The 18885-nt window shown below is 39.8% G+C and overlaps 1 protein-coding gene across 1 annotated transcript in view; it reads right to left on the bottom strand.

Moving 5' to 3' along the window:
* IGF2BP3 (insulin like growth factor 2 mRNA binding protein 3) overlaps nucleotides 1-18582 on the bottom strand; it is a 38580-nt gene extending 19998 nt beyond the window's left edge. The window contains exons 1-5 of the mRNA XM_081080250.1: nucleotides 18525-18582; nucleotides 8402-8683; nucleotides 4338-4472; nucleotides 2941-3063; nucleotides 602-737 (exon numbers count right to left, since the gene is read on the bottom strand). Of these exons, the coding sequence (XP_080936376.1) occupies nucleotides 602-737; nucleotides 2941-3063; nucleotides 4338-4472; nucleotides 8402-8613 (606 nt within the window). The 5' untranslated portion in view covers nucleotides 8614-8683; nucleotides 18525-18582. The remainder of the gene's footprint in view (nucleotides 1-601; nucleotides 738-2940; nucleotides 3064-4337; nucleotides 4473-8401; nucleotides 8684-18524) is intronic.
* Between the last annotated feature and the right edge of the window lie 303 nt (nucleotides 18583-18885).

Below are 18885 nucleotides of genomic sequence, written 5' to 3'. Positions count from 1 at the left end.
CAATTCACTTTTGTCTTAATTGTACTACACAGATGATTTTTTATCTCCAAAGTTTATGAGTAACCAAGTAAGCTTTCAATTTGTATTCATAGCAGCTTTTACATACACTGTGTCTACTGTAATTCTAATAAGCATGCAACGTAGGCAGTAGTCCCATTTTACAGAAGAGGAAACTGATGCTTAGAGAAACCAAATAACATGTCCAAGAGAATAGAGCTGCAGCTAATAAATGGTTGAGCTGGGATTCGAACCCAGTTTACACACCTCTAAAGCCCACATTCTTATTATACTTTTCTCCCTCAAATTAACCTTGAGCAGGAGATAGCAACCTTTTTTAGGTAGGTATTAGCCTTACCTCATGGATGAGGAAGCTAAGTCTCAAAGACTGAATAATTTGCTAAAATCACAGAGATAGTCAAGCCTAATGTCAAAGCCTGTGTCTTGTCTTCCCAACTCTCCCCAGACACTCACTACGGTGCTAAAAATCAATGAGAAACTCCATCTAATGATGACACCATTAAAGAAATCAATATTAATGCAACTGAAAATGTCTTATAACTATTCATCAAAAGAAAGACACATCCTTCATATTAAAACTAACATTCATAGAAGCAATATCATTTTCATAAGACTCCCTGATTTTCTTCATGATCTCTTCCTCAGCTTTGGCACATGTTTCCACATTGCCTTTCACTGTAATGGTACGCTCCGGGTTATACAGCGTCAATTCCTGCAACCTGCACGTTGAAAACGAGAGGAAAGAAAGAGAATGGAAATTACAGGAGGAAGACAGTTAATAATAGTTCAGCCACAGATGGCAATTAAAACCCAAATGTGGAGGCTGGCGGTATGTAAAAGTGAGTGGTTAGATGTGAGGAAAAATGAGTAAGCTCCCAAAGATGTGACTCCAAGAACAGGAGAGGAAATACTTCCCCCTCCTACCTTCTCAATAAAAATGACCGGGTGGACATAGTTCAACTAAGCCCCTGTTTTAAACAGTGTATTTCTTGACTACTTACATTTGAACGATTTTCACAATTTAAAAGTGAAATATAAAGAAAATGAATGGAGGGATGTACAGATTTAGCAGAAACCAAGAACCAGATGCACATAACCTTTAGTGAGTACGTTCCTAGTCTGCACTGACTAATTCTAGGCATAATCGGCATTCTCACACAATTGCATTTTCTGGGTCACCAAGCAAGGAATAAGCATGGAAACCGTCCAAAAAGACAAACCAGAATTCATGTGTCTAAACTTACTTTTTGCCAGTCATTTTAGAATTTAGATCAAAGCAGGCTGAAGGAAATAATGTAAATCAATCCATCCTGACTAAATTTTTTTAAAAAATGGTCGCTTGATGACCATTCAGAAAACTAAAAAGTTAGAATGCAGCAGTAATATTCCCTGCTGAACCCAGGTCCTGCTGAAGCTTCAAAATCCACTTAGATGACACGTGAGCCAGTCAACAGCCTTGAGAGGGAATGCGTGGGAGCGTCTTACCATGGAAAATAAGATTAAGGACATAGATTGAAAGGATACGGAATATTGGTTTAGCTCTCCTTCATATTCCTAGAGTTACAATTCTCATTTTCACTACTAGCAGAACATCTTAAGCTAACCTTGAGCCAGAGGAACGGGATATTATTCCTTTTTCCCCCCTACAAGTTGCTAAAAATGTACACATCTACACAATAAGACTATTTGTCTTAGACTACTTACACAAGTGGATTTCTAATCTCCAGTCCCAACTCACCTCTCCCCTGCCAAGGATGTTCTATTACAGTTTTTGAAATAGCTGCTTCTAGAATAGTTTTTAAGATTTTTTTCCACTTAAAACCTTCCCCTTTCTGAATGTAAACTTTGAGACAGGGTAGGATCATTTATTATATTTACCATTTTGTGAGGTTGTTTTTTTTTCTTTCTTTCTTTACAACCAAGCAGGACTTTCCTACTTCCTTACCACCCTCCTCCTTTGAAAACTCCTTGCTACACAAACATGCTGCCTCAGTCTTTCCCTACCATTCTTCCTTAGTTCATCAATCTCTTCCCACCTGATCTTTTTTGGACACTCTGGTGGAAACTAAGAGTAGTCACCCTCAGATGAAGAAAAACTTTCCATATAATTCCACAGCATCTGTGGACCCTAGGTGTGGTGGCCAGCCTCCAGGATGAGCCCCTGCGCAGTGACGTGCCGTTCTCTCCCACCCAGAACACAGCTGACTTGTGTGAACACCATTAGAACACAGAGTGTGACTTCTGAGGTGGTCTGTTATCAAAGACATTGCTGCTTGCACCTTGCTGTCTTGGACCGCCCACTCTGGGAGAAGAGAGCTGCCCTGTCTTGAGGATACCCCAGCAGCCGTGTGGGGAGGCCCCGGTGGTGTAAAACTGAGGCCTCACACAAACAGCCAGCATTGACTTGTCAGCAACATGAGACCTGAGCCAGGCCACCCCGTTAAGCTGCTTCTGAAGTCCTGATGCATAAAAACGAGGTGACCAATAAATGTTTACTATTGTCTTAAGCTGCCAAATGTTGGGAAAATTTGTCAGCAGTGGATAATATGTCAGGAGTATATGGGAGTATATGTCAGAAAACTTAGCCAAAACTTCAGCTAGAAAATAGAAATGTAAACTATTTAGTGCTTCCTGCCTGTTTAGTGGGAATAGCTAATACTTTCAATATAGTAGGTTAGAAACAGATAGTAGACAGTAGACTGAGTTTGAGAAACAAAGTATAAGTATGGCAGTACAGGCTAGCTCAAACAGCTGTCAAACTAAGCTTAATATGTAACCTACAGCTTAAAAACAGTGTTTGAAATTTTTCAAAAGAAAACAAAACAGCTATAAAATTGCAGAAGCTATGCTTAATATGTAACCCACAGTGTTAAAATATTTGAAAATTTTCTAATTCAAACGAAATTGTAAGGCAGCACTTACGGAGATATCGTGATTTTAGTGTCTGTGTCTTGTTCAATTTTTTTAAGATTTCTTCCTTCCTTACCAATAAGACGGCCTACAAAGTTATTATGGGCTAAAATCTTCAAGGGAATCTCTTCCGTGCTGTAAATTAAAAAAAAATGGTCATGAAACTAAGGTAAGGAAACCTACTCTTTGGTAGAAAGACAATATTCATTCATTAAACATTTACCTCCTACCTACCATAGAGGAAGCGTCATACAAGGGAGAGTTTAAAGCTTACTGACCATTAGCCTACATTCTAGCAGTGCCTGAATAGAGGGAGTGAAGAAACATTAACAGGTATCTGGATAGAAGTTAATCTTTAAAAGTTTTTTTATTCATCTCAGGGAATATCTTCCAATAATGGGTTCTGTTAGCTCTCTGAAAACACTTCCTACTCAAATCCATATTCCTAAACCCCCAATACCAGAACACAATGTACAAATGAAAAATAGTATGTTTTTAGTATAAATTTTAAAATACATACCTGGTGATACATGCACAATTTATACAAGGGAACAGAAGAAACTCAACAGTGGTTACTCTTTAGGGGAAGAGCGTAAGATCAGGAAGCAAGGGCTTCATGTTTCATTTTGTACCTTTCTGAATTTCCAAGTCATAGACACGTACATATCACTGTTTAAAAGGTCATTGGGGTTATCTGGATGATGGGCTTTTTCTTTATTTTTCTCTATACTAAAAAAGAATTAAAATCTTATAGCACCATATAACACCTTATAACTAAAAATACATTTACTGTTTTAAAGGTCCCTACAAATTAAATGTTGGTGATTATGTCTCCGGGCTAACTCCAGCACTTTACTCTGGAGTCTGCTTTTTTGCGTAGCACTGGGCTGAACACTAAAAGCACAAAACTCAACCTCCACTCACAGTTTCTGTGGAAAAGATATTTAGAGTTCCATCCTGGAACATCCAAATAAATCCTGTTTACCTTAGCAGGAGATTAGGGATTCCCCCTCTTCCTGACTCCCTGCTGCTGCTGCCGGGTGGGGCTGGGCAGATGATGGGAACAGAGCCCCCGGTGAACTCAGAGTAAAAGAGTGAGGATTTGGGGCCCTGCCTTGGCTAAATCCCAGAGATACTTCCACCTGGACCTTAGGTGGGCTTCTCATGTTCCCCAGTCACCTTCTTCTACAGCCGGACTTACCCCATTACCAGCACTCACCCCATATCCAAACGTGAATGAAAATAAAATATTTTAAGGACTACTACCAAATCAGTAGTGCCAACCTCTGTAGCTCATTGGGACAGCAAGTCCCCGTGTTTGTCAGCAATCCCCAAGGATGGTGTCATAGAAAGCCACAATACAACAGCACGAATATCAACCTCTTCATCGGTTCATCCTCTTTACTCACAATTTTATATCTTGAGCTTCCTTATGCATAATCTCCAGAATAGACTTACAAGCCGCAGAGGTGCCTTCGGGGGTAGAGAGGATAGTAATGGACTTCTCAGCAGCACCTGCATTCTCTTTCCGATGGACATCGATTCTTCAGGAGGGCACAAGGAGAAAGGAAAACAAGAGCTGTACACACACATTCACAAGAGTCTATAATGACCAATTTCCAAGTCATAGGACTTCTGGGCAGAGCGGATGACTCACTTCCCTCAAGAGCATAAGCTCTTGATAAACTGTCAACAGGGTGCCCTAGAGATGAATTTTAATTCCAGGAACACTCCTCTGTCTTCCCTCAATCTGACCAAGCAGGGACATCTTTTCATTCTGCCCCTCCATATCTGCTTAATGCTTCCCTTTAGGTGACAGAGAACAAACATCTCATGTCAGAGAGCCTTCAGACAAAGGCTTCCTTCTGTTCTAAAACAAATAGGAACTGGAATTCATGCCAAGAGGGCTGGAGCTGGAATCCTACAAGCCATGTTGAACTCCCTGGTCTACACAGTATTCTCTCACTATTCATCATCTGAGATTTCACTCATCTGTTTCCTTTTGCAAGGCTCTTCCTACATTTGTCCTTCTTCATAGTGGAAGGTCAGTAACCAAGTGACAGGAAAGGACCCCAAAGAGATGGCAATTCTACTTCAAAGGAATGCAAATGGCCAAGCAACACAAAATGTTAAACCTCACTAGTAAGTATGTACACAGCAATTAAAGTAAGGTGTATTTTCTTCCAACCCTGAAAATATTTTGATAGTAAAATTAAGTTTTGGCAAGAGGATGGGTAACTAGGCATGCCCATAGGTTTGGTGGGAGGGTCGAACAAATTGGCAGAACCTATCAAAGCTAAAATGCTTATCACCTTTTGACTCAAAAATTCTACTTCTCATAACGTCTCGTACAGATGTCTCCTACGTGGGTCAAGAGTGGTGCTTTCACCCTCGGCACTACTGACATGTGGACCAGGTTCTTTGCTGTAGGGTCTGTCCTGTGCATCGTAGCATGTTAAGCAGCATCCCTGGCCTCTGCCCACTAGATGCCTACACCATATCCCTGTTCCAAAAATGTCTCCAGAAATTGCAATATCCAAAAGGGCAGGGGTGGGGAGAGTCACCCGTGGTTGAAAACCACTGGCTTAAGGAATGTTCACTGGAGCACTATTTACAGTAGAAAGATAATTGGAAATTACTTTAAATGCCCACCAGGAAGAGATGGTTAAGTAACAGCGCATCCATATCATACAGCTGTTTAAAAACATGTGGTACCAAGTACCAACATGGTATGAAGTCCTTGATCTCCCATGAAAAAACGCAATACACACCATGATGAGATTTCTCCTTTGAAGCTACACTTCTTTATAGGCACAAGGAAGAAGTCCTATAAAGATACATACATCCTCACTTAACAATGACTACCTCAGGAGCTGAGATGAAGAAGGGGAGTCTTTGTTTTTTTCATTTGTAGACTTGTACATTTTGCATTGAATGCAAAACAAGTCTGCTATTGCTGGAAAAGTACAAGAAAGAAATCAACTATCCAAAAAAGTGTGTGCCGAGAAAATTAGATACCTGTGAGTCCCTTTGGCCACTCAAACACCAGAAAATAAAGCCATGGGAATGAGCACTTCATCACGCCAATTAAATTAAGGTTCGGATTTCATTTTCCTAAATATTTGGTTGAAAATTGAAGATACAGTTCAGAAGTAAAACCTATCACTGAAAATAAGGATAATGGGGCAGTCGGATGGCTCAGCTGGTTAGAGCGCGAACCCTCAACAACAAGGTTGCTAGTTCAATTCCCTCATTGGATGGCGGTCTGCGTCCCCTGCAAATAAAGATTGAAACGGCGGCTGGACTTGGAGCTGAGCTGCGCCCTCCAAAACTAAATTGAAGGACAACGACTTGGACCTCATGGGCCCTGGAGAATCACACTGTTCCCCAGTAAATCTTTTTTAAAAATGTTGGATGAATGAATGAATGAATGAATGAAACAAATAAGGGCTAACTAGAAATAACCAATAAAACACAGTGCCTTAAATAATAGCCCCAATCTCAGAACCATTTTCCCAGGCACTGTTTCAATCCCCGGTCCCTATTAAGTATTGCTTATCTTCCAGTAAGTAACATGTTCAACTCCCTCTTTCCAGTTTATTCCCACCTGTTCAATGTTAAGGATTACTTAACTCTGATCCTCTGAGAGAAGGGACTGTTGCTTTACAGATTAGGGTAACCCTCTGAGGTCATTCCAAAAACAGGATCTGATAATGACTAGTTTCAATGGCAAGAATTAATTAAATCCACTGGCAGAGCTCTGCAAATGAATCGTCAGAAATAACAAAAATTGCTTCCCTTCCCTCTTCATCCTCCATCTTCCTGCCTGAAATAAAACAGTTCAGTTTAAATCACAGAAACTCTTTCCTCTGACAAGGAAATGAGTATCCTTAAAAGGAACAACTCTAATCTGCCACTCATCAAGGAAGGAAAACCATTTAATAATTAGTTTCTGCAGGTAATGGTGGATCAAGGGAGGCAAGAAACCCTTTGACTTTAAGATTAAAACCAGTCAATTTAACAATAAAACTGTTTGAGACTATGGTTCAATTGTCTTCCCACCTGCTACATTATGAGGTCAAGGCCACTGATTTGGCACAAAGGTAACCAACACCCAACATCTCCTGCTTCAAAGCAGGGGAAGACAGGGTTAGACGCCACTCTGCAGGTGGAGTGAGCACGCCACCACCACTAAACACAGTTCTTTTCCGTGCTGTGTGAGAAATCAGTCAACTAGTTCACTGAATGCAGGCACAGTGTCTATGATGAATATGGAGACCCTCTTAAGCCTGTTGGAACAAACAGCACCATAGTTGTACTTTCAGAAAAAGACTCTCCTTAATTCCTTGGACCACATCAAATGAAATCCACTTCCCTACTAAATTTAAAAGGCAAGACTCTCTGCAGTTCTATCTCTGTAGCTGGCCCCAGGCCATTTCCCTACACTTTGGTGTAGAGTGACACAAGAGAGGTTTGTACACAGCCTCTTCTCCCTGGAACACTCACAGCTCTTCAGGAAATGTGGCTGTCACAATCCCCAGGTACTCCACAGAAGTAGGGGTGGAGAGAGAGGTCATCACCAAGTTTCTTTGGGTCAAAATAGCAGCATACAGCATAACAGGATGGCTAATAAAGCAAAACAACTAGTATGTGAAGCATTGGAGTTACATTTCGCTCATTTGTCAAATACGAGAGCCTTCTGCATATCAGGCCAAGTGCTCAGCACTGGGGCCTCCGTGGGAAATCCTAACAAACAACTCCTGCTTTCTGTGCCTGAAAAGTTAGCTCCAATGTTTAAGCAAGAATCTCCCAAACCCTAAAATGTGCAAATTAAAATTCCCGATCCATATCATGAAGAAAAAGCCATCTGGCTACATGGCTTAATCATGAGATAAATCTAGACCAGGAGCTGATGATTCTTTACTCAAGTAAAGCAAGGCTGGAAAACTGTGTCTGTATTGAACTCAGAAAATCACTTCCAGAACTGACTCTGGGTGGTGAACACACAATGGGATTTATAGTTGATGTAATACAGAATTGTACACCTGAAATTATGTAATTTCATTAACAATTGTCACCCCAAAAAATAAATTAAAAAAAAGAAAAAAAAGAAAAGAAAATCACTTCCAAAAACAAAAAGGCAGGTACCACTGGGTATTGGAGGCATAGAGAACAACCTAGAAGTGGCCCTTTAATTCGCCAGGGCCTTCCCTGTCACAACAGGATTCAGAATCATTTGTTTTCTATTAATGTGTGAAAATTTGAGCTCCCCTTTGAGACAAAGGTTTAGGCCCAGATTTTTATGAAACGAACACTAAGGTATCAATCACAAGGTTCGCCCTGATTCCCAAGCACTGACAAGAAGGGATCATAACCATTTTCAGACGAACACCCAGCACCAGAACAACATACTTTGTTATTAAGATTCGAAGGGGAAAACACGAACGCCCACCACACCCCCGGGAATACTCACTTAGACTGGGTCTGTTTGGTGATATTCCGAATGGTGGCACCTTCTTTTCCTATAATGGCTCCCACAAACTGGGTGGGAACCAGCAGGCGTAGGGGCAAGTCACATGGTTTCTGCTTGGACCCTGATCCTGGAGACCCCTGCCTCGATGAGCCTCTCTGCCCAAACCCCCGGCGACCTCTTGGCTGCTGAGAGGGGTTCTGCTGGGCAGCCATTTCATCCGGGATGTAGGCCACTTTCAACGTGAAGTTCTCCAACTGGAATCCATTCAGTTTGTCTAAGGCTCTGAAAGGTGACAAAGAGCAAGGGGGCGCTAAAGAGAAATCGAGCGATAAAATAAACCTTCCAGGAAGAGCAATACCCACCTTTTCCACTCAGAATCACTGGCTCTAGAACATCTGAATAAAGCCACCGAACAAGTAGCAAACCCAGAACACACTTAACACTCCGCGCGACCAACACACACACACACATACACTTTTCCTTTGAAGTACACACAGGAAAGATCAACAATTTTCCAAAGGAAACATATATTTGCCATCTTCCAATAAAAAAATTGAAAGTAAAAAATACTACTTGTCAAACTTTTACATTTATTTTTTATTGAGGTACAACTGACATAACATTACATTAGTGTCAGGTGTACAACATAAGGAATCGACATTTGTATGTGTTGTAAACTGATCACCACCATAAGTTACCATATATGGTTACAGATTTCCTTTTATTGTGATGAGAACTTTTAAGTTCTACTCTCTTAGTAACTTTCAAATATACACTACAGTATTATTAACTATAGCCACCATTCTATATATTACATCCCCGTGAGTTTTTTATGATTAGAAAGTTTGTACTTTTTGACTCTTCACTTATTTCATCCACCTCCATCCCCCACCTTTGGCATCCACCAATCTGTTCTCTGAATCCATGAACTTGTTTTTGTTTGTTTGTTTTGCTCTGTTTTTTTAGATTCCACATATAATTGAGATCATACAGTATTTGTCTTTCTCTGTCTGACTTGTAACTTATTTCACTTAGCATAATGGCCTCAAGGTCCATCCATGTTATGGCAAATGGCAAGATTTCATTCTTTTTCATGGCTGAATACTATTCCATAGAGAGAGAAGAGAAGAGAAGAGAAGAGAAGAGAAGAGAAGAGAAGAGAAGAGAAGAGAAGAGAAGAGAAGAGAAGAGAAGAGAAGAGAAGAGAAGAGAGAGAAGAGGGATAGGTTTTCTTTATCCATTCATCCATCAATGGACACTCAGTTGTTTCCATGCCTTTGGCTATTGTAAACAATGCTGCAATTGAACTTGAACAAGTTCTTACCGAAGAGGTTAGTAACAACTTAGGAGAACCCAAACAGCAAGAGAAGTGAGTGGGCTGTCCTTGTCTGGGCTAGTCTTTCCAAATCAGAAGGTAAAAGATGTTAGAAATATATACCTCCCTCTTTTCACCCTTACAAAATACAAATATTAAAACATTTTCAGCATCAAAGGACTCTCTCTCTAAACTACTCATGGTAGATTGGTAGGATTTAATACTCAGGATAATCAATCACTCAGTAAATTCTCAGTACCTCTTATGAGCCAGTTCCTGAGAAAACAGCAGCCCCTGACCTTGAGATCTGAGAGGCAGGGGGATAATGAACCAGAAAAGGCAAGTGAAGCTATTTTCTACGTTATCTATTTAACCTATCCATCCATGCATCCATTCATCCATCCATCCCTCTATTTTGAGGACCTTTCCTTTTTTTCTTTCATTTCTGAACTTTACTATGGAAAAGTACCCAATCTTAAGAATGTATCTTAATGAATCTTCATAAGATTAACATGCAAACCCATATCCAGAACTAGGGTACACCAGTGCCCCAGAAGCCCGACCGGCACCTCTTGCTAGTAACTGCCCCTCCTCTAGACTTCTAACACCACAGATTAATTTACTTGTTTTAGAAGTCTATATATATATAAAGTATATATTAGTACACATGTCACGTACTCTCTGATGTCTGACATCTGTTACCTATCATAAGATTCACCATTATTGTTGTGTTCTACTTTACCTAAGTATTTTAAAAGTAGAGAATTCAATAAAAAACTAATAGAGAAAATATGGGCAAGATTTCAAACACACAAACACACTCATAATACACACTCCCAGTACACAACAAAATTAAAAACAAATGAACTGTCCCCCATTTTTCCTAGGGTGATTCAGATTCTTTGTTCAGATTCTGTTCCAATGGACTTTTTCAGCCCAGGAAGGCAAGAAATACAAGCATGAAATGGTCTCTCTTGAGTTGCTCAGTGGTCAATTCTAGTTTACATACTGCCTTCCTCATTGAAGATCTTTCAATTTTCAACTGAGACTGGGGTGGGATGGGGAGGAATGGAGGGAAGAGATGGTTCTATCCTGTTTCCCCGAAAATAAGACCTAGCTGGACAATCAGCTCTAATGCATCTTTTGGAGCAAAAAATAAGACCCGGTATTACATTATATTATATTATACCCGGTCTTTATTATTATATTACTTCATATTATATTACATTAATTGTATTATATAAGACCCGGTCTTATTTTACTATAAGACCGGGTCTTATATAAACTGTTGCTCCAAAAAAACGCATTAGAGCTGATTGTTCGGCTAGGTCTTATTTTCGGGAAAACATGGTAACACCAAAAAGGGCACCAAAAGCACAGAACTGGAAGGCAGGCCTAACAGCCAGAACATCTGGGTCCTGATGTTTTCAGGACCCAGAATTCTGCCCTCCTCTCTCACTTCAATCCCCGTTACCTCACTGTCCTAGTGCCTAGCACATGAATTAACTCTTATTACAAAAGATCCCAGTCATACAGAAACACCAAAGTAACAAGATATTTCTGTCACTATCTCCAACTCCCAGAATCACTTTTAACCAGGATAACTTCCGCAAACAGACCAGTCCTTTCCACATGGTTACACACATGGTGTATGTGTTCAACACCTTCTTAAAAGCATAACCACGATCACAATGTACATAATTTTGTGTTTTTCTTTTTCAAATCTATCTAGGGATGTTTCTATATGATTCTGTGTCAGAGGGCATTCTTTTCATAAGCTTCCCAGGGTGACGGCAGGCACATATCACAGCTTATTGTACCAATGTCCCGATAACAGGGCCTTATGTAACCTACTAGTCCTTGCTCTCTCCCTCTCCCCTTTTTCCTTAAGGGAAATAGGGAGGAAGGGCCCTAAAATAGTTTGTTTTTTTCTGAAGGACGGCAAGCGCTGAGAAATTTTAATTAATATTTATGATGCATATTTATTATAGAAAGTTGGAATTGCAGACATTTCAACCAATTAGATATTTATTCCAAACAACTTTAAAACTCTTCAAAAGCCTGGAGAACAGATCACTGAAGGTGCTTTCAGAAACGTAAGGAAATGTGAACCCAGTGAAGGAATCCACTATATCTACAAGCATAAACGGCAATGTAGTTTATTATAATACCCTTTCCCACTATAAAACTGAATATTGCCGACTTTAGAAGAATAAGTAAATTTTGACTGCAGAATTCAGTCAGCAATGTTAGAAAAAAAGGTAAAGAACTTCTTCCTTGAGTGAGGCAGACAAACATAGACAGACATCCTCCTCCATGGAGATAAACAGAAATAAACATGCAAGTCACCAGAAGCGTCTATGTATTCTGGGGCTGGCTGAAGTCACGTGTCCCAAGAAACAACTCTAGACTTGGCATAAACTATAACTTCCCAACTTCATGGTGCTGCTTTTAAAAGTTTCTTTTTCTTTCTTTTTTTCTTTTTTTTTTTTTTTCTGAGGAGGAAAGATTCTCTCACTCGGGAGGGCAGAAAGCATGGTGCTCCAGTACTGTGCACAGTCTGGGCCCCCAGCCTCGGGCTGCTGCTGTCAGAGGGCAACCAGCTCACACTATGATACCGCGCAGTCTAACTGCTAACTAAGCAGAGTTTCCGACCCCTTAAACCACAGTGCTCCAAATTTGGACATAGCTGAGAAAGTACAGGAATAACCTAACTGCAAGCCATAGCTTTCTCATCACTAAAGATTCTGAGTTTCTGAACTTTCAGTCCAACACTAAAACCTTCCTTTGCACAGAGTCTGATATTCAGTTCTGTCATTTAGTGGTTTGCTGAGTCCGTGGGGGAAAACACTGTAGTATTTTCACAAAAAATACTGTGTATACAAGATGTACGATGATAAGGTGACTGATGTTAACTAGACTTATTGTGGTGATCATTTCACAATGTATACAAATACTGAATCATGTCATACACCTGACATACAAGTTAACAAATTAACATAATGTATGCCAAGGATACCTCAATTAAAATAAAAACACCTTGAAAAAAACACATATGACGACCAATTGTTCTAATTATTCAAAACATATGCATTCAGGTCAACAGAACTCAAAGATGTTTATCCAACAAGTACATCACTCAGAATCGTTTCTCTTCATGACCTGACTGCTTTGACATTATTTTGAGTCATTTTGGAAGATGGTGAGTAGCTGGTAGCACTTATCTGTATTAGTAAGTTTACTGGGATAGATCACAGCTTAGAGCCAAAAGAGCCTTGAAAGTGAAAGAGAGAATAAGTAGTTTAAATCAAGAATAAGGGTGAGGGGGGTGGGAGGTGGGAGATGAGGGTAAGGGGGATCAAATATATGGTGATGGAAGGAGAACTGACTCTGGGTGGTGAACACACAATGGGATTTGTAGATGATGTAATACAGAATTGTACACCTGAAATTATGTAATTTCATTAACAATTGTCACCCCTATAAATTAAAAAAAAAAAAAAGAATGAGGGTGAGGGGAAGAAGAAGAAAGGAAACCCAGAGAAGTTAAACTTTTCCAAGGTACACACATACAGATCTTCGTAGTGAAAAAGAGGAGGGACTAGAAACCAAAATTCTAGCCCAGCTGGAACAATAAGGAACCATGTAATCTTGGGAAGATCACTTTCTTATTTGGCGTTAGGTTCCTTACCTACAAACCTCAAAGATTAGATTTATGATCCCTTTCAATTGTAAAAGTCCATGTCTAAAATTTCCTTTTTCTTATCCCCTGACCTCACTGCTGTGTGTAGCATAGGTCTTAACAAAATGAGGTCAAACCGTTACTGAAAAGTCATACAGTTCAGTTTTCTGCTTGCACCAAGAAAAACAGCTTGAAACACACAATTCAGCAATAATCACCAAAAACCTGGTAACACCACTGCAAGAAGCCCAAATAGTTACCTACAAAGGACCAGACTAATTAAAGCAGCTCTAAAAGCAAACAACCACAACAAAAACTGCAAACAACCTAGATATGCAGTGGAGAATTGGAGGCATAGACTGGGGGTAGGGATGAAATACTACATAGAGGTTACAAACAGTATAAATATAGTTAAAAGAAAGATCACCTACAGAATGAGCTTTGTAATGTTAAAAGTTATAATGCATGGGACAAAGTCTACAAAATTTGATGGCAAATTTAACAGTGGTTATCTCTGTCAAAATGGCAAGAAATTCCTTTGTCTCACTGCTTTACCCGTTATTATTCTTTTTCTAGAATAAATCTTCTATTTACATAATTTTAAAAGTTTATGGGTGATTTTCCTCCCCTTAGCCATCAGCCAAGTTGTTTCAAACACATCTAATCATAACTATGTGCCTGATACGGGTCTTCAAACTCATATAGAAGGATGTGTGATAAAGCTTCCAAATAGAAACAAACTATATTCCTATTCCCTCACCAAAAATAAACATCAGAAATAAAAACCCTAAAGAAAAGTATAAGAACTAAATGTCTACAAATTCTAAAGGGTTATTTCTTTGTCACACATTACAAGTCTTCTAGTGAGGGATACACGTCCTTGACAGTGTTATGTGAATATCTCTGGAAGGAAATAGGTGTTCCAGAGACGCAAGCCTCTCTTGCTCCAAGGAATGAGAAATACTAAATACACACTTCTGTTTTTTAATGATTTATTGTTTTTATAAATTTTACTCATTTTATTATTTTAATAATAATTCAAGACTTAATTTACACAAATGTATGTATGTCCTAGTAATATATTTTACTAGTAACCTTTGATTTTTCCTGGCCACAAGGTGGCAGGAATTTCCACATTAACTTCTGTCTACTCCGAGGACTCAATCTTCTTAAAAGTGGCATTCATAGAGCTTTAGGGAACAAAAAGAGGCAGCCACAAACGCTTTTAAACTAGGTCCTTAACTCCTGAGTACCAGTGGCCAGTCATTACCTGAAATGAGGTTTACTGAACAAGACGAGCGAATCATCAACAGCAATGAAAAATGTTGGAAACATGAGTAATAGCTGCTAACTTGGGAGCTTTTACTATGTGTTAGATATTACAAGTGTCTTAGAAGCATTATCTTAGCTTCTTTCAATAGCCTCACGAGCTAAGAACTATCAATTATTCCCATTTCACAGATGGGTATGAACTAAGACAGATTAGCTTGACCAGAGTCACAGCTAGAAAAGTGGTGGCACAGAGAATCCTTTCATTGGAATTGGATTCTGGGATGGATCCTCTTAACCTCCATATTCTACCTACACCTGCACAAGCACCTCCCAGGGGCACAGACTCACAAGTAACAGGTGCTAAGGAAAGAAAAGAAGTCAATTCAACTCTCATTACCCAACGATGTGAGTTCTAGATGGCCTGCCAAGGAAAGGGCATGGAGAAATCCCAGCGGGTTGGTTTAGGCAGCCATCATGCAGAGCCCAGAGAACAGGCTTGTGAGGTTCAGTGGAGCAAGTTGTGGAGGGACCAGCCTTCCCCAGCTCAGCTCAAGCCACTTCATGCTGCTCTAGAAGCAGCCCAGAAACAGTGGGTTGAACAGGAGGTACTATTTACTGGGTGCCTCTGTGCCAGGCCATTTGATAACACTCTTTTCTATAACTATGTGCCTATAGGCATGAAGACATTTGTTTCTTGTCAACCCCCATTTTGTAGCTGAGAAAACTGAAGCTCAGAGACCACAGTTACAGTCAGAGGCCAGGCTTTTTTCACTACATCCAGTGCCTCTCAAATACCAGTAATTCTCCTCACAGAGTGAGAGTGTACTCCATATCTGAACAAAACGGACTAGAAAGCTTTCATAGGAAATTTTCATAACACTGTATCACAAAACTGATTTTTCCATTCTTTACATCTATTAATGTTCTCTGAATTATTTTCCAATTTTCTTTGATCTTTGGGATTCTTGAGGGGGAGAAAACCCAATATTCTAACAAGGATCCTCAAGTTGGGCAGGAATTAAAATCAGGTGATCCCTTTCCAAATACTCTTTCACCAGTGGGAGGCGCATCCGTAAAAACAGGGATTTTTGCCTTTATGCATTGGCACCTTCTGGTCCAGAGGTGGTGATCCATCAATGTTAACTGACTGACTATTAGAACAAGAGATATGATGATAATTTGCCTCATGGAAATGCCCAATTTATTTGTTTAGGTTTCCTAATTACTGGAATTACAAATGCCTAACAGTCCTTTCCTCCCTCCTGGGGCAGTCGGGAGGACCCTGCCAATATACAACCATCAGCACCACCAAGTACTTTTAGAACTAAAATGTCTCCCCATACAGCTTGCTGTCAGGTTAGGATTATTTTCAGCAGTTACTCTGCCTTGACTGATCCGTTTGCCCTTCCTGTGCTGTGCTCTTAATGCTTTGGAATGTCAACCTGTCCCTACTGGAGTTCATTTTCTGTCTCTTCAAAACTATGTAGGTTATGTTCTCCCATATGACAAAATCACCATCAAATTAAGCATCTTTCCCCTTTACCTAGCTAGCCTTACATAAGTTTTCAAATATGACAACTAAAACAGGCCTCTGACAATCTCCAAATATCCTTGGGTTTATTGTGTTATTCAATACTTTCCATTCAAGGGAGATTTGGGTCCACCAAACATTCATTATAAATCTTTCTAAAATCTGAAGCGGGTAAGACAAATGGAGTCTCTACCTTCTCACTGTCCTCACTTTTACCCTCCAATCTAGTTGGGATCTAAAATGTGACATTTTCCTGTTCTTCCTCTTAGATTGTGCGATTGAACAATAAAGTTTGTTTAAAAACAAAATCTGTTTTGGATGGACCGGTGGCTCAGGTGGTTGGAGCGCACGAAGTGCTCCTAATGCCCAGGTCACCAGTTCGATTCCCACATGGGCCACGGAGCTACGCCCTCTACAGCTAAGATTGTGAACAACAGTTCTCCCTGGAGCTGGGCTGTCGTGAGCAGCCGTGGGCTGCTGTGTGCTGCCATGAGCAGCTGGTGGCCAGTGTAAGTGGCCAGTAGCCCGCAAGAGCTGCTGTGAGCTGCTGTGAGCGGCCGACCAACTGGCGACCAGCTGCCTCAGCTGGGGGGAGCCAAAGGCTCGTAATACCAGCATGGGCCAGGGAGCTGTGTCCTACACAACTAGACTGAGAAACAACAGCTTAAACCAGAGTTGGGGGGTGGAGGAGGCGGAAGAAAGGGGGAATATTCAGTTTTACAAGTCATACCACAATTTCTAGATGTCCAAAAAACCTCATATTACATACACACAGAAGGAAAAATAGAAATATTTTTTAAAATCTTAAAAGTCTCATTAAAACATTAAAAGTGAATCTTGTAAGCCTTGCTTATGAGAAAAAAAAATGAAATTAACATGATTAGATACTACTTTTCACCTACTAGATCAGCAAAGTTTGATAAAACCCTGTGTTAGGGGAGAGTAAGAAGAAACGGACTCACACATGGGAATTTAAATTCGTTCAAGCTCTATGAAACATAACTTACCAATGTCTAATAACATGAAAGGCACATATATCTGGACTCAGCACCAGATCTGCTTCTAGGAATTTAAGCTACAGCTATACTCACACACATACAAAATGACACATGCAGAAAGAGATTCACTAACTGTTCATAACTACAAGAGACTTGAAGTAACTTAAACATCCAATTTGGGACTAACTAAGGCCTTCCATATCCATACAATCATATTCTAGACAACTACAAAAAATATATTTACATGTACAAAACACTCAACTGTTATGGTTATCATTTGTGTAAAAAGGAGGAAAACCACATACATTTGGCTTCCATATGGCTATCTCTAAGGAAGTTGGGGAACAATACTAGGAGTAAGATTTGCACTATATATATCTTTGGACCCTTAAATTTTTGAACCATGTGAATATTACCAATTAAAAAAAAAACAAAGTTCCATTTGTGTTGTGCAAATTTCCATCTCCTTCCCAGCCCTATCTTTCCTTTTGTAGTTCCTCCCTGAGTGGTATTGCCTTTGGTAGCCTCGCTCAATTCCCACTCTTGCAACTGGTTTCACCTCTTCCCTTTAGCGCTCAGAGTTAGCCAGCATGGTTTTTCCTGTCACCCTTTCTGCACAGAGGACAGTCTGTTCCTGCCCGTACTGTATCTGGAGGTGGTTAAGGCTTCCAATGGACTGCCGACACAGCACTGTGGCACCTTGCCTGCCATTCCTTCACGATGGCGTTTGAGCAGATCTGTCAAAAGCAGTATTGGTGGGGTCCTCATTTTCTCTCTCTAGAGCTCAGTCAGTTCATTAGATCATTCCCAAGCCTACAGAATTATCTTTTCCTGAGATTTTTTTTTTTTTGATTCATGAACTTTTGCCTCTCAGTTGCACTGGAATATATTTCTTCCACCAATCTAAAGGCAGATTACATTGGTTTGATGTCCGCACACTCCTAAGTGACATTAGTTACCATTAGAAAAATCAGTGAGCAAGAAAACTTAACATTTAACACTGTTGTTGGTTTAATACATGATCAACATACCAGCTTTGGATAAAATAAAGTCTTTATGTAATTTGACGATACCCAGGCCCACCGCTTTTTGCAAATAAGATATAATTCAGCTTCATACTATATCACTCTATTGGCATTAAAGATATATTGAAAATGTAGTAAAACTTTAACCAATGCAAATTCTTATTAGACATTCAAATTTCAAAAGATTTGCAGGGTCAAACTTTGCAAAATAAAGAAGTTTATTTCTGCTATCCACCAAACCAAAATATAAGTGCTCTACTTCACCTAGTCATTATATATAAAAAGTATTAAATTGCTTACTGTCTAGCTTGGTCCTTACTGGAATAGGTTACATTTACGACTGCAGTTTCCGAGTCAGTGTTCACTGGAGAAAGAGAAAAAGGAAGAGAAAAAAATAAGTTAGTTTTCTTTTCACTTCCCTCTTTTTACAAATTTGAAAGCAATTGAGAAGACATGTACCTTGCTCACAGCTTTCCACCACTCCATACTGGACTAGTAAACTATCCAGCACCTATCAGGAGGGGGAGAGAAAATTACAAATTTTCAGTTTCCCAAATTATTAGCAAGGGCAGAAATATGTTTGCAAATCACAAAGTGATTGTGATGAAAAAATGTCCCCCAAATTAACTGGGGCTTTGGATTACAAAAGCAAGGAAAGGGC

The sequence above is a fragment of the Rhinolophus hipposideros genome (assembly GCF_964194185.1).
Source record: "Rhinolophus hipposideros genome assembly, chromosome: 18".
Classification (NCBI taxonomy): domain Eukaryota; kingdom Metazoa; phylum Chordata; class Mammalia; order Chiroptera; family Rhinolophidae; genus Rhinolophus; species Rhinolophus hipposideros.
This window is presented reverse-complemented; position numbering and strand designations above follow the sequence as displayed.